At 41.0% G+C, this 12,991-nt stretch overlaps 1 protein-coding gene across 3 annotated transcripts in view; it reads left to right on the top strand.

Annotated features, from left to right (window-relative positions):
- LOC114157439 (RAS guanyl-releasing protein 2) overlaps nucleotides 1-12,991 on the top strand; it is a 60,388-nt gene that overhangs the window by 11,929 nt on the left and 35,468 nt on the right. For all 3 annotated transcript variants that reach the window (XM_028038407.1, XM_028038404.1, XM_028038405.1), the window contains exons 2-7: nucleotides 4,048-4,181; nucleotides 4,291-4,393; nucleotides 4,575-4,631; nucleotides 6,221-6,352; nucleotides 6,692-6,842; nucleotides 8,007-8,180. In XM_028038407.1, coding sequence (XP_027894208.1) covers nucleotides 4,112-4,181; nucleotides 4,291-4,393; nucleotides 4,575-4,631; nucleotides 6,221-6,352; nucleotides 6,692-6,842; nucleotides 8,007-8,180 — 687 coding nt within the window. In that variant the 5' untranslated portion in view covers nucleotides 4,048-4,111. The remainder of the gene's footprint in view (nucleotides 1-4,047; nucleotides 4,182-4,290; nucleotides 4,394-4,574; nucleotides 4,632-6,220; nucleotides 6,353-6,691; nucleotides 6,843-8,006; nucleotides 8,181-12,991) is intronic.

Raw genomic sequence — 12,991 nt, 5'->3', positions numbered from 1 at the left:
GGATATGACATTTTCATTGTCCAGTGAGGCAGCAGTGCACTGTGGATTGACCAGGCAGCCATCCCCGCTGCGCCCCATCCCGCCCCTTAATCTGCCTGATCGATGGCCCTGGGCCGGCGTCACCAGGCAACCACAGATGACACCAAAGCCCCTTGTCGCCTGCTCTACCTTCACTCACTCTGCCGCCGCACAACTGTGGACACAAAAGCAAAATTACAGAACAAAAAAAGGGGAAAAACTGTCAAAGGATAAGTCAGAGTAAAGCCTCCTGAGAACTTTGAGATGATTGTTCTCTTGGTTGTGATAAAGCGCTGCTGTCGGTTCGGTGATGGATGGTGTTCTCGCATGCGATGGCGAGATGGCATCATCACCAGGACGGGCACAGGCTATGCCGCCGCGTCAGACTGCTTCCGATAAAAGCAGCCTTGCTCCCTGTGTGTCTGCACTATCACAGCTGCTGAGAGAAGAGGCCAACGCTTCAAATGCTTCCATAGCCACGGGAACACGCTGTTCTGAAGTCGGCTCGTTTTGTCACTGAACTGCCCTAACCTTTCAGATCTAGATTTCCCCGCATCGTTAATGATGATTATGGCTGAACACACGTCACTTTCCTCCGTCTCAGTTCAGACAGCGCTGTCAGTTATACAATGCTGCCTTCTGTCCAGATTTCCTCAGTTTAGCTCTAAAATGTTTTTATTTTATGAAGGGGGGAGGAATCTATCCAAACCAATTAGGAATTACTAGTGCTGAGTATCAATTTGGATTTCCCAAATCGATTCGATTCACGATTCAATTCGATTGATTTTCGATTCAGTTTGATTTTCGAGTCAGTTAAGGTTATCACGTAGAACCAATTTTACTTGGATATGGAAGACAGAACTAAAGCTTCAAATAGTAGACACTGACTGAGAAGTAGAAATATGAGTCCTTACAGTAAGTCACCGTATTGTCAGTTTCAGTTTTTTTATCATTTGTTTTACATTGGCTGCTGTACTCCTAATTGCACTGAGAGAACAAATTAAAGTTGTGTTGTTTTTACGTGTTTGACCAAGCTTGTGAATCCATTGCCGTATGCAATTCTAGTTCTGAAAGTGAAAGTTTTGCAGTTGCCTATTCAACGTTTGAACTGAGATGCTGTGGGAAGAACTTAAAAGTTCCATTAATCAGCTCAATTAAATCAATTCTTCACAGCAGATTCCTCCATGGTGATGTAAAAGATTCAGTGACGTTTTGTTTGATGGCAGTTGTTGAGGTTTAAATGTTGTCACATAGAAAGTCTGGAAAGATGTTTTCCTGTAATAAATACAATGTTCAATTAAAAATAGAAGAAGCTCCACATTTGCTCAGTACATGTAAGATCAGATCTTGGAGCTTAGATAATGGTTGGTTAACACAGGCGGTGGTATTTTTATTGCGAGGTTTCATTCTTCAGTGGAGCGCAGCTCTATAGCTCAAACATGCTTCCTGTGGGCAACTCTTGTTTCTAGTTTCTAGTTTTCTTACAGTCTAATCTTATCTATAACTGGGTACAAAATCACACATCTGCAGCTGACTAGTCTAGCTCTCTGTTTTTATCATAACAGTGGTTTCCGTCGTGTCTCTCTCCCTTTGATGATCGTGATGCAGAGACGCTGAAGCTTTCAGGTCGCACTTCCCTCTTTTTCTCCCCCAAGAGTCCCCACGCACACGAGCGCGGCCACAGCAGCTTGCGGAGGCCTGTAATTGAGCGTGTCCACCCACCGTGCTGTGGCAGAGGCAGTGCAGTGAAAGCCTTCATTGTGTCAGGCACAATTGATATGTACACACACTTGTCACGCCCTTCTCACGCTCACCGAGCCTCGCCGTCGACGAGCCTCGTCCGTTAAGAGTTGCGGCCACAGGGGCGTGGTGTTGGTGGCTTTGTTGCTAAACTTTGTCACTTTTACAGAAAACGAGCCCAAGGGGTTTCTCTCGTATCGCTCTGTGCCAGCGGACTGTATCAAAGACAGGAGGTGAATTTTACTCCGCCAAGCATGTTGAGGAATTGAGAACAAAAAAAAATGCAGCAGGCATTTCTTTTTTTAGGCATCTTGGTAAGACCTTGATATCAGTTTAGTTCCACGTCCGCAGACTGAATGTTGGTTTCCTGCTGATTGTGCTGTGGTTTTCTATCAGCCTTGCACATAGCTTGTCATGTCTGTATCCAAAGTTCAGTCATAAAGTCAGTCAACTTGTGTAAGCACATGTTCTTTTGTACAGTTTTGTAGCTGCATTGTTTCATTTGATATTTCATAACAATAGATATCGTCAGCCTCTTATATCGGCCTGCCAGCAGAGCCACAGTCCTCTAGAGCTACTAAACTAAAAAGGGGTGGAGGATCAAGTTTTTCAAGGAGTTTGGTTCATTTGACACAGTCCAGCTTAAAAGGAAACCAAAACAGCTGAAAATGTAACAAACGTTACAATTTTGGTCCCCAATGGATGTGAGTCTACCGGACCATCAGGTGTGAAAACTCCCCTAAATTCCCAAAATAAATTGAAGATTTCTGTGTGTGCGTGTGTTAGGAGACAGAATGTCAAAAAGCTCATGGCACTGTGCTCTGTGGCTAAACAGTTACCCAGATTACAGTTGACGCAAACAGACATCAGTCAAGATGGGCGAAGACAAAGTGGCATGAGAAGTGAGGTAATATTTACTCTTTTCACAGAGGAGATGATGACCTGCTATGTGCTTGGTACAATGCGTGTAAGAGTGATTAGCTTTACTGAAGGGCCATCCACAGCCAAACCTCCCTCAGTGTGAGGCTCTATGTGGGTCCGCCAGCGTTTTCTTCCCCATGATCCTCCACAGTAGCAGGAAAAAAAACCCCCAAGCTTAAGTTGCCTGAGTTACAGAGGCATGTTCATAAATTGTCTTCTAATCCTCTTATGCTTCATCGCAGACTGACAACATTTTTATGTCAACAGAAAAGATTACTAATATAAACACTGTATTTTAATGGATTTTATGCCATTTATTTAGAAAACTTAAAGCTATGCTGGTATTTTAAAGGGCTGATGACGCGTCTTGATTGCAGAACTGCATGGAAGAATGGCTTAGACTGTTGCCTCATATCAAAATATCTCATTCAAAATGAATGCATGTGCGTAATGTGGTTATGTAAAGAGATTCATTGCATATTTATTAAAGCTGCTCAATCTATTTACTGCAATCATAATTGCGTTATCGGTGTGTGCAATATTTTGGAATTGAATTGCACCGCAGCCGCAACGGACGGCTTGAGAGCAGTAGTCTGTAGACCTCGACATGTACCGATTATCTATCCACCATCTTCACAGGCCACACCTGAGCCAGCATGTTGGAGTTCAGGCAGACGAGTGAGGATGTCTTCATGATGAAAATGAAAATCTAGGTTAACTTCAATCACTATGATCTTAAACACTCTGTGTAATGTAATAGGCATAACGTAATCTCCTAGCTTTTATTTAAAGCAAACAAAGAAGAATCAAATTCTTACTCTCCTGAAATGATGTTCTAAATTGACTGTTGCAGTTATCATGATGCAACATTTGTTGACCGTTATTGTCATTTTCAAGCAAAAACGCAGAGTAAGCACTTCTTAAGTAGGTGATGTTTGTATTGGCTCATAATCAGTGTCACTGTCAACATGGACTAAAAGTTAGGATGCATCGATCGATCAGTCGTGGTTTCCGTAATTTCGGCAGATTGGTCGATACTTGCATGTGAAGCCGCTCTTGTCTACCGTCACAGAGGCATGAAAATCAGCCACTGTCCCCTTTTTGCTCTGTTTGGACACTGAAGTAAAGCTGCTTTTCAACCTTAAAACACAATATCGTCTACCACACGTCAGCTCATGTTCTGAAGCAACTAAATCATTTAAAACCCAAAGTTAGCCAGACATTTACGCCCTTTTTTAAACTCCTTAGAGGAAGTGGAAGTCACACTTTGAACTATTCCAGTCACAGCTGATGGAAAGGTGTTTTCTGTTTTGTGTTGACGTCAAACGGACCGAGTCTTTCGCTCACTTTCTGATCCTCTCCTCTCAGTGAGCGCCACAAGATTGCAACCAGACTGGAGGAAGCAAGGTGAACACAGAGACTGGAGGGAACCATGGAGTCCATTCTCTCAGAGCAGGCTGCCTCAGTGGACGAGCTGGTGGAGGCCTGCATCCAAGCCTTCGGTTCGTCGTTCACCTCATCAGAAAAAAAATGACTTATGTGGCTTTTAGTGGCAGTAAGTACAGGCTGGTGGAAGCCGGCACACTGACTAAACCTGATTTGTTTTTGTAGATGAGAAAGGCACTTTGAAGGATGCTTCCCTGGTCCGGATGTTCCTCATGATGCATCCCTGGTACATCCCTTCCACCGACATGGCCAGGAAGCTCGTGCTCCAGTATCCTTTGACATCTGCATACATTTCATGCTTTCCCTTCTGGTGTTTGCCTACGAATACACAGAGCTGTTAATTGCAAACCTCATTTTGGGATTCAAACATACGTTCAACTAAAAGTCTTAGTTTCTTCTGTCCTTGTGTATTTAACCCGAAACAGATTTTTACACCTTAACTTAACAAGATCCCGAGAGGAGAGCTGCACCGAGGAACGTCGAACGAGAATATGCCACCTTGTCAAGTAATGATCTCTCCTCGCTGCCTGATAATGATCTCGTGTTGTCTTTTCTTTTGTCTCATCTGTCAAAGCTGTCATCGTTTAGTCTTTCTTCTCACTCTCGTTCTTTAATTAGCCTCCTCGTTCTCATTTCCATCTCAGTGTTCTTCTTTGTTCACATATTCACACCCTTTGAACTTTTACATACTTTGTCATGTTACAAGTATAAACAACGATGCATTTTAGAGCGATTATGTAAAAGACAAGCAGAACGGTGGAGGGATTTTATTGAAGATCAACACAAATATTCTAACTGATTAGAGATTAAAGGTCCGATCTCCAATCACAGAATTGATACATTTCTAATCTACTGATGTTATTTTATTTTATTTTTTTGCAGATTCTGATTTCTGTGTAAGAACTATTAAAACAAAAAATATTCAGTTTTTTCTGTTTTCTGCTCTCTGGATGCATTGAGCATTGATCAATAGAATCAATAAGGAATATTTGGGAAACTTTAGAAGGAGTAAAAAAGACTAACTGAAACAGCACTCCACACATTTCAGATTTTTATTTGTAATTTTTTTTTACTGTGGTGTGCACATTTCTACCAATCCCCTAATTCGCTAATAGCAGAGCTATTTTGTTGTTTAGTGCTTTTGCTAACTTTGAAAATGCTTAGCACACTTAGCTTCCCCTAAATGATTTTTTCTGGACAAATCCTAAAGCACTATTGGACATCTGCGTTGACGTTTTTGGTACTGACCGTTAACAATTTTTTAAGTAGTTAGACATTTATATTCTGTTTATGTTGCACTTCTATTTCCTCTTCTCACATTTTCTGAGTTTTTGCTACCAACTTTATTTTAAACATAAAACATACAGGAATAAAATAAAACACAGACTAGAGAGAAGACAGTATAAGCATAAATACAATATCTAAGGATATTATTGAAAGTGTAAATTATAATGTCAAAATTAAATTGGTGCATGAGGGTTGTAGTCTTTCAAAGGCATATATAAGATGAATTGAAGTTAGCGCCTTAGCATTAGCTTCCGCTGAAGACCATGTTGTTTCATTGCTTTAGTATTAGCTTCCAGTAAACACTGTATTAGCACGTTTTAGCATCCTTTAAATGCAGGGTTGTTCTATCACTTTAGCATTAGCATCCGCTAAATATATACTGTGTTGAAATTGCTGAGCTGTGTAGCACTTTAGCAGTAGCTTCCACTAAATATCATGTTGGTGTAATGTTTTAGCATTAGCTACCACTTATGTCAGCGTAGTGCTTTAGCGTTAGCACAATTAACTTCTCAGTAAGAAGTGCCAGCCCAGCCTCTGTTTTTTTATCATGTTTCTTCCAGTTGACAATTTTTACACTAATCAGTGGTTTTAATGTGAAAAATGGATTGTGAACACTTCCGCAACACGCTCCATGTTAAATTTAACACAGGCTCCCGTACTGTGGCGAACTTTTCTATTTTCACCTCGCAGCAAAAGTACCGATCCAGAAAGATAGATTTATGAAACATTTCAAGCTGCACAAACCCAGACTATTTTCAGCGTCCAGTACTTCACCCGTCTGCTGTTCTTCCTGCGGCCTTTCTTCCAGGTACTGGATCTCTGAGTTCCCTGCCGAGTTCAATCTGAACCCCGAGCTGGAGGAGCAGATCAAAGACTTTAAAGACCTCCTGACCACCGGAGGCAACGAGAGGCAGAGTCAGCTCATCGACCTGGACAGCGTGTGAGTGAGCTGGGGGTCTGTCTCCACAGTGTCAGCATTGTGTTTAATTGACATTGCTGAGTTGTGAAGGGTCAGCGACTTGTTTCGCTCCTTTAACGATAAACTCAAGTATGAATCCATTTTAACCTCTATTTAAAAAATATGTAGCTGATTTTTGGAGGTTGAAAAAAAAAAAAAACTAAATTCTCCAATGAAAGCTGGATCTCTGTGGCTTTCCGGGGGAGCCGGTAATGTCACATTTTCCGGTGGCTATAAACCTGGGTCCTCATGACTTTTATGACGCTGTTCGAAAATAACATCTATAAAGAATAATGATCTGTTCCGTGTCTCTGCTCGCAGGCCGTCGTATAAATGGAAGCGGCAGGTGACTCAGCGTGTCCCATCTGTGTCTAAAAAGAGGAAAATGTCTCTGCTGTTCGACCACCTTGATTCATCTGAGCTGGCAGAGCACCTGACCTTCCTGGAGTACAAATCCTTCTGCAAGATTCTGGTTAGTGCTTCAGAGTCAACTTGTTCACAGCTCTTAGATCAGTGCCACAGGTTAACCGTGGTTACTAAGCAATAAAGACTGATGTCAGCTTTCATAGCGCTGTGTGTATTTTTAGTTAATTTTATAGAACTTTGATTTCTTTTTCTTTTTTTTTGGCCGCATTTCTGGAAGACAAGAGGAGATGAGATGCTTACTTATAGAAGCCGTACTAAAATCACATCTCATCATAGAGAATCGCATTGGAAGCAAATTCAATTCCAACCAATCAGATTCATTTCAATGCAATCCAGCTCTAAACAGTGTATAGAATAAGTATGTACTCCCTTAATGATTTAGTTTGCTTTTTTAAATCAAATTTTAATATTGAAGCTCATAAACAAAGATGTCATGTGTAAATACAAAACAAAAAACTATCCGTACCAACCAAACCAAAGTAAATTATATTTTACACCCTTGAGTTTGATTATTGTGAAAAAGGGAAATATTAGAAACTCATGATGTCACACGCTAATCAGGTAATTAACTCAAAACACCTGCAAAGGTGACTTTCAATATTCTGTCATTGTAAGAAACGCAATTTATATCTCACATGAATCAGTTTGTTCATGCAATGAGTCATTAAAACCCACGCCGCGTCATCATCCTCCAACTACTTCCTGTCGTCTTCTTCTTCGTGGTTTGCACCAGTGGCAACATCCGGTTGTTGATCATGTGACTCTTGTGATGCGAAAAAAGTGTTTCTGTTGTAGTTTTGAGAAATAAACCAGAAGCACTTTGTCCTTGTACCAAAACTTTTTATTGAAAAATACAAAATTTTCCTGAAATTTCCCGCAAGTTTTGTAGAAGCAACCTCATTTCCAAATATGTCAGATTTGCGCAATAAGGTCGATGGAAACGCAGCTGGCGAGCAGAAGCCACAGAATGTTATTGCTGGAAAAGCTGGATGTTGACAGAATTCTGTATCCAAGCATATTTATAGAAAGTTAAGTGGGAGGAAAAAGTGTGGTTAGAAAATGTGTCATTTGAACATTCTCATGCAAATTTTTTTTATAACATACATATCAGTTATGCTGTGTTTGACATCAATTGGTTTTGCTTTGCTTCATCGTTTGGCTCTCTCCTCGCCGCGGAACATTTTCAGTGACATCCTGCCTCTTTGCTCAGTTTCAGGACTACCACAGCTTCGTGATGCACGGCTGCACGGTGGACAACCCCATCCTGGAGCGCTTCATCACGCTCTTCAACAGTGTCTCCCAGTGGATCCAGCTCATGGTGCTCAGCAAGCCCACCGCCCAGCAGAGAGCAGCTGTCGTCTCCCATTTCATCAGGGTGGCGCAGGTTAGTCCCCCCCCCCACCTCCCGGCTCGCTGGCTATCCGCTTCCAGGAAGTTACGCGGAGAGTCGCGTCGCCCGGAGCCACGGCAAAACAAAAAACTGTTTCGGAAAACGTGAAACAGAGCTGAGGCGCGCACCAATAAGCCTCTGATTTCCCACCGGATAGCATCAGTGTAACTGCAAAAAAGAAACAAAAAGAAAAAACATAATAAATCTAAGCGTTTAAACGTCTCCTCTGAGAGCGCTTTAGTACGGGAGGAAAAACCTTGTATCTTGTAGATTAAAGGATAGCTGGCTCGTGTGATGGAGCGCATTTACCTAATTGCATTTAAATTTGCCTCAAGTAAATAAAATTACCTTTAGAAAAAGATGATGAAATGTATTTTTCCCCCCCAAAAGTCTGATAAAAGTATGTGCAGGAAAACAGCATACTGTGGATGAGGCGCCAGGTCTGTGGTTCCTCCTGTTGCTCACTGCATACATTTGATCTGAAGCAGGACATAATTCTGTTCTAGCAAAACATAATTAGATGATATTTGCTAATGTTTCATACCGACTGAACAATTATCTACTCCTTTATTTGAAAATAAATTGCATATTGCTCTCTTGGTGAAGATTCAAATGTGTGAGAAATATTACCGTTTATTTCTAATTCAGTTTTGCTCTTACCACAACCCCGCTCCTGCAGAGGAACCCAACACCAGGGAGTTTCCCAGCATGCCGTTCTCTGTAGGAGCCAGTAGGCATTTGCATATTAAGGTTAGGCGGTATCCATCTCATGACACCAGTAATCCTTCTAGAATAATACAGGAGCAGAGAGGATTGGGGTGTTTGGTTTTTTTTATTACTGCATGAACAAAAACAAAAAAAAGGATTTATTCAAACATGAAATTACATAGGATGTGAATACTTTTGAATCCATTGTGCGCTAAAACTAAAACCAAAGTGGAGTTGTTTGAGCGTAATGACCTGCAATACATCTGGAGGAAAACCGCGATGCTTTTACCATCTCAAATGTAAGTTATGGAAGTGGCAGCATCATGGTGCGGGGATTTTTTTTTGTATGGATGTATATAGAATCAACAGCATATATACAAAAACTTATGATTTTGAAAAATGTAATAACATATTCTCAGTATTCTGGCATTTAGCAAATAGAAATAATTTTGGCAATTTTAACTGACCTGAAATCAGAGAAGTTTGGTCTGATTGAAATTCACACACGAAGAATTAAACTGAACTTCTGGTTTCAACTGTATATTTAAGTCTTGTCACAGATTTTCGATTAGGTTTAGACTGGATTTGACTAGACCATTCTCATATGAACACATATAAATATGTGTTCAGGATTTCTGGTTTGGACTAGAGATAACATTTCTGAAAAATTAAAAAATTTTAGTTTACTTCTCGTCTTTGTCCTGTTGGGGCACCAGAAACCAAGACATGCCAATTCTAAGCAACAGTTTATTTGTTCTAATTGCCTTTAGATTCAGCTGCTATTCACCTGTTTTATGGCTTGTTTTTGTTTAATTTGGTTGTTGGCTGAGTGAATTGTCTGTTTATGAAGTTTTGATTTCTTGGGTTGAGTGACGTCATCTCCCCTGGGCCCACCATCTTGTTTTAGAATGTTTTATAGCTTGTCTTTAGTTGAACTTTGAATTCCGGTCAACTCTTAGGAGGATTGATTGAAATAAAAGCAAATTGTTCTCATGTATAGTTTATTCTAAAAACAAAAAAGAAAAGAAAAGAAGGAAGGAGAAAAAATGCTTGAAATGGGATTTGGTATTTAAAACATCTGAGATTTTATTTTTAAACCATAAACATCTCGTTCATACATTTCACACGTTAACATCTTGCTCAAAAACCACCCGGACAGCAAATTGTAAACTTTGGTGATCCTTATTGATTCCCACACTCATTGACTGTAGGAATTTACTCAGGTATGGAACTACAGTACAAAGTTCCTCCATCCCTGATCTTAAAACAATCCCAAATCCCAATAAAACCTCATTTGTAGCTGACCGGATTTCTTTAGACTGTCGTCCTCTCACTGAAGAAATCTCCCTGTAAGTGGCATCCTGGGTTTTACTGTAATTGCTTTCCTTTCTGCTTGATCTCATCATTTGCTGCAGTGTGCCAGATGGGTTGTCATTTTTTTCCCCCTCCTCTCTATGTGACAATCTTCTTCATCTCCACTGTGAGGATGAAACCTTGGTGGAGCAGAGAAAGCGCAGATGAATTTCCATCTTAATAGGCTGCAGCGCGCCGAGGACGCATCGTTACTTACCGAAAGCGAGGCTTGTGGATTGTTTCTGTCGTTATGAAAGCTCTCCCTCCACTCTGCACCCTGGGTTTGATCTCCTCTGTATCTACAGAACAGACAGCAGTCGGCCGTGGTTTATTCCGCCGGCTCTCAGCGGGGTCCCTTACGTCTCTCTGTCAGAACACATCGCTGCCTACCTAGGGCTCTTGTCAAGGGAGTCCAGCAGAGCCCTCCTTAGTGTTTCAGTCACATTGATTATGAGTCGGCCGTCTCGTTTCTGGTGTTTCATGAAGCCGTGTCTCTGCGGAGCAGAGAGAGGACAGATGCTGGTATTGACCAGAGCTGCTGGAGAGACAGAAACTATTTTCTGCTCATCACGGGTGACATTTTCTTTTCTCTGACCTTTCGGAGAGCAAAGGAGTTTGACTGCTCAATCCGCCGCCGTGGTTCAGAGAAGAGCTGGAATTGGTTTTGGTGACATTTTGTTCTGGTGGCAACGCGCCGGCCCATGTCGGTTTTGACGGACTTTTCTCTCCAGGATTAGTTGGAATAACTTTGATCTGCTGACTCCTCATCAGTAGTCATCATTAAGAGAGCACGGCAGCTGCAGCTGAGCTTAGCTTTCAGTAGAATACTATTAGTGTGCCGCTTTACGTTTTAGCACGCTGACATGCCACAGGATTAAAAGGCTTGATCCTTTTCCCAACAAGACCTGTGAAGTACCACAATGTTTGGATTTCCCCTTTTATTAGATTGAAAGTAAAATCAGAGAAACTGATCATTTTCAGTGGTCTCTTAATTTTTTCCAGAGCTGCATATCAAAACATCTTTTACATCAAAATTAAGCTGTCATCTGTCTCAATAAAATACACATACATTTGTGATTCTAACATGGTTCAAAAATGTGAAAAACCTCAAATAAAATGTATCATTTTGTAAAGCCCTGTAGCAGCTGCAGCTTATCAATCTGTAGATCAAGTTGTCCTGCCGGGTCCTTTCAGGAGAAGGCGGTGCGGGTTTAAATGGATTTATTAGAGAATGACACATCCAGCTCAGACGCACAGCAGAACATGAATCCGTTTCGATGAATGCCTCTCCTCTGTGTGCTAAAGTTGGGCTATCTCTTAATGAACAGCCCTCTGCGGGGCTTCACGCTGCCCTTCATCCTGCTGGCATCTCACTGGAAATCAATGGGGTCGCTGCTGCGTGGGAGGCCTGCCGCAGGGGACCATTTGATCCAGCTCACACACCCTCGGGGATCGATCCGCCGAGCGGCGCCCGGGCAGAGCGCCGGTTCTATCTGGATCCGACATGAGGGCCGTGGAAACGGACGTACAGCGAAGCAGAGCGGGGCGAGGAGCAGGGAGACGCGTCGTCTTCATCGACAAAGGCAGAAGGGCAAATTCCCACAGAGCATTAAGGGAAATAAATTGGAAGAAAGCAGCAGGTGGACTAATGATGCTGGTTTGCAATGAAGAAGGAGAATATGAGGAATTGGAGATGGGCGCCCTATAGGAGGCTGTAATAGGACACAACCAGTGCATACTGGGGGAAGCTGCAGAAATGTCATCAGCTTTAAGGTTGCAGAATGCATTCAAAAGCAGCTTGAGCTTCAGTTTTATCACTGCTTGCACAAGACTTATTTTCACAAAAACATAGCTGAGACCTTTACACAGGAAAAAACAGAACATGGGATAATCCTCCATGCATCGACATTAATTCTGACTTACTCTGACTTACTCTATTACTCCCCACATAGAACATCCAAAACACAAGTTATTAAAACAAAAGCTCGGATAATGAATGGATGTAGTTTTAGTTTTCAAAAGCCTCGGCCAGCAGTGTGGTCAAGAACTGACTGACCTGAGTTCACATGCACAAGCTGCAGAAGGAGAATTAGGAGTGAGCGTCAGTAGTAACCAAATAGCTGCTTTGCATCTGTGTGAGAATATTTTTAGTTTTTTTTTTTTTTTTCTAAAATTTTAGTTTTTTGTTTTTTTTTCTTTTGTTTGTTTGTTTTTTGTTGTTTTGATCCATAGTTGAGAAAAAGGGGCAGATATTATAAGATTATTTTCTTCTTTCTGCTACCTTTCATTTCATTTTTAAATTATTTTATTTTTTTTCTTTGTATTAAATTTTTTTTTTTGTATTGAATGAAATGAATAAAGATTTAATAATAAAAAATAATAATAATATTCCATTTGGAATGGAAACACAGCTAATGATGGTTATATGTCATAGTTGTTTTCTGTTGGTGGTGCCTTATTTTCCTTGGTATTACATTACATTATATTTGGGGATGAATGATATTTTTGGCACTAACATCTGTATCGGCCAATATTAGTCATTTTTTAGCATATCAGTATTGGTTTGATTAATAAAACTGATATTAAAAACTGACATTTATTTCCATCTTGATATCGTTTGCTTAAGGAAGGCGAGCGGAGGAAGTTGGCCGTGTGGTATTTGTGTTATGTTTCAGCTGTGGTTAATGACTTTGTTACAACATTTATCAAAATTTGAGACAAAAAAAAATTGGTATCAGGGAACA

Source organism: Xiphophorus couchianus, chromosome 14 (assembly GCF_001444195.1).
Source record: "Xiphophorus couchianus chromosome 14, X_couchianus-1.0, whole genome shotgun sequence".
In the NCBI taxonomy this organism is placed as follows: Eukaryota; Metazoa; Chordata; class Actinopteri; order Cyprinodontiformes; family Poeciliidae; genus Xiphophorus; species Xiphophorus couchianus.
Note: the sequence above shows the minus strand (reverse complement) of the source record. Positions and strands in the feature narration are given on the sequence as shown.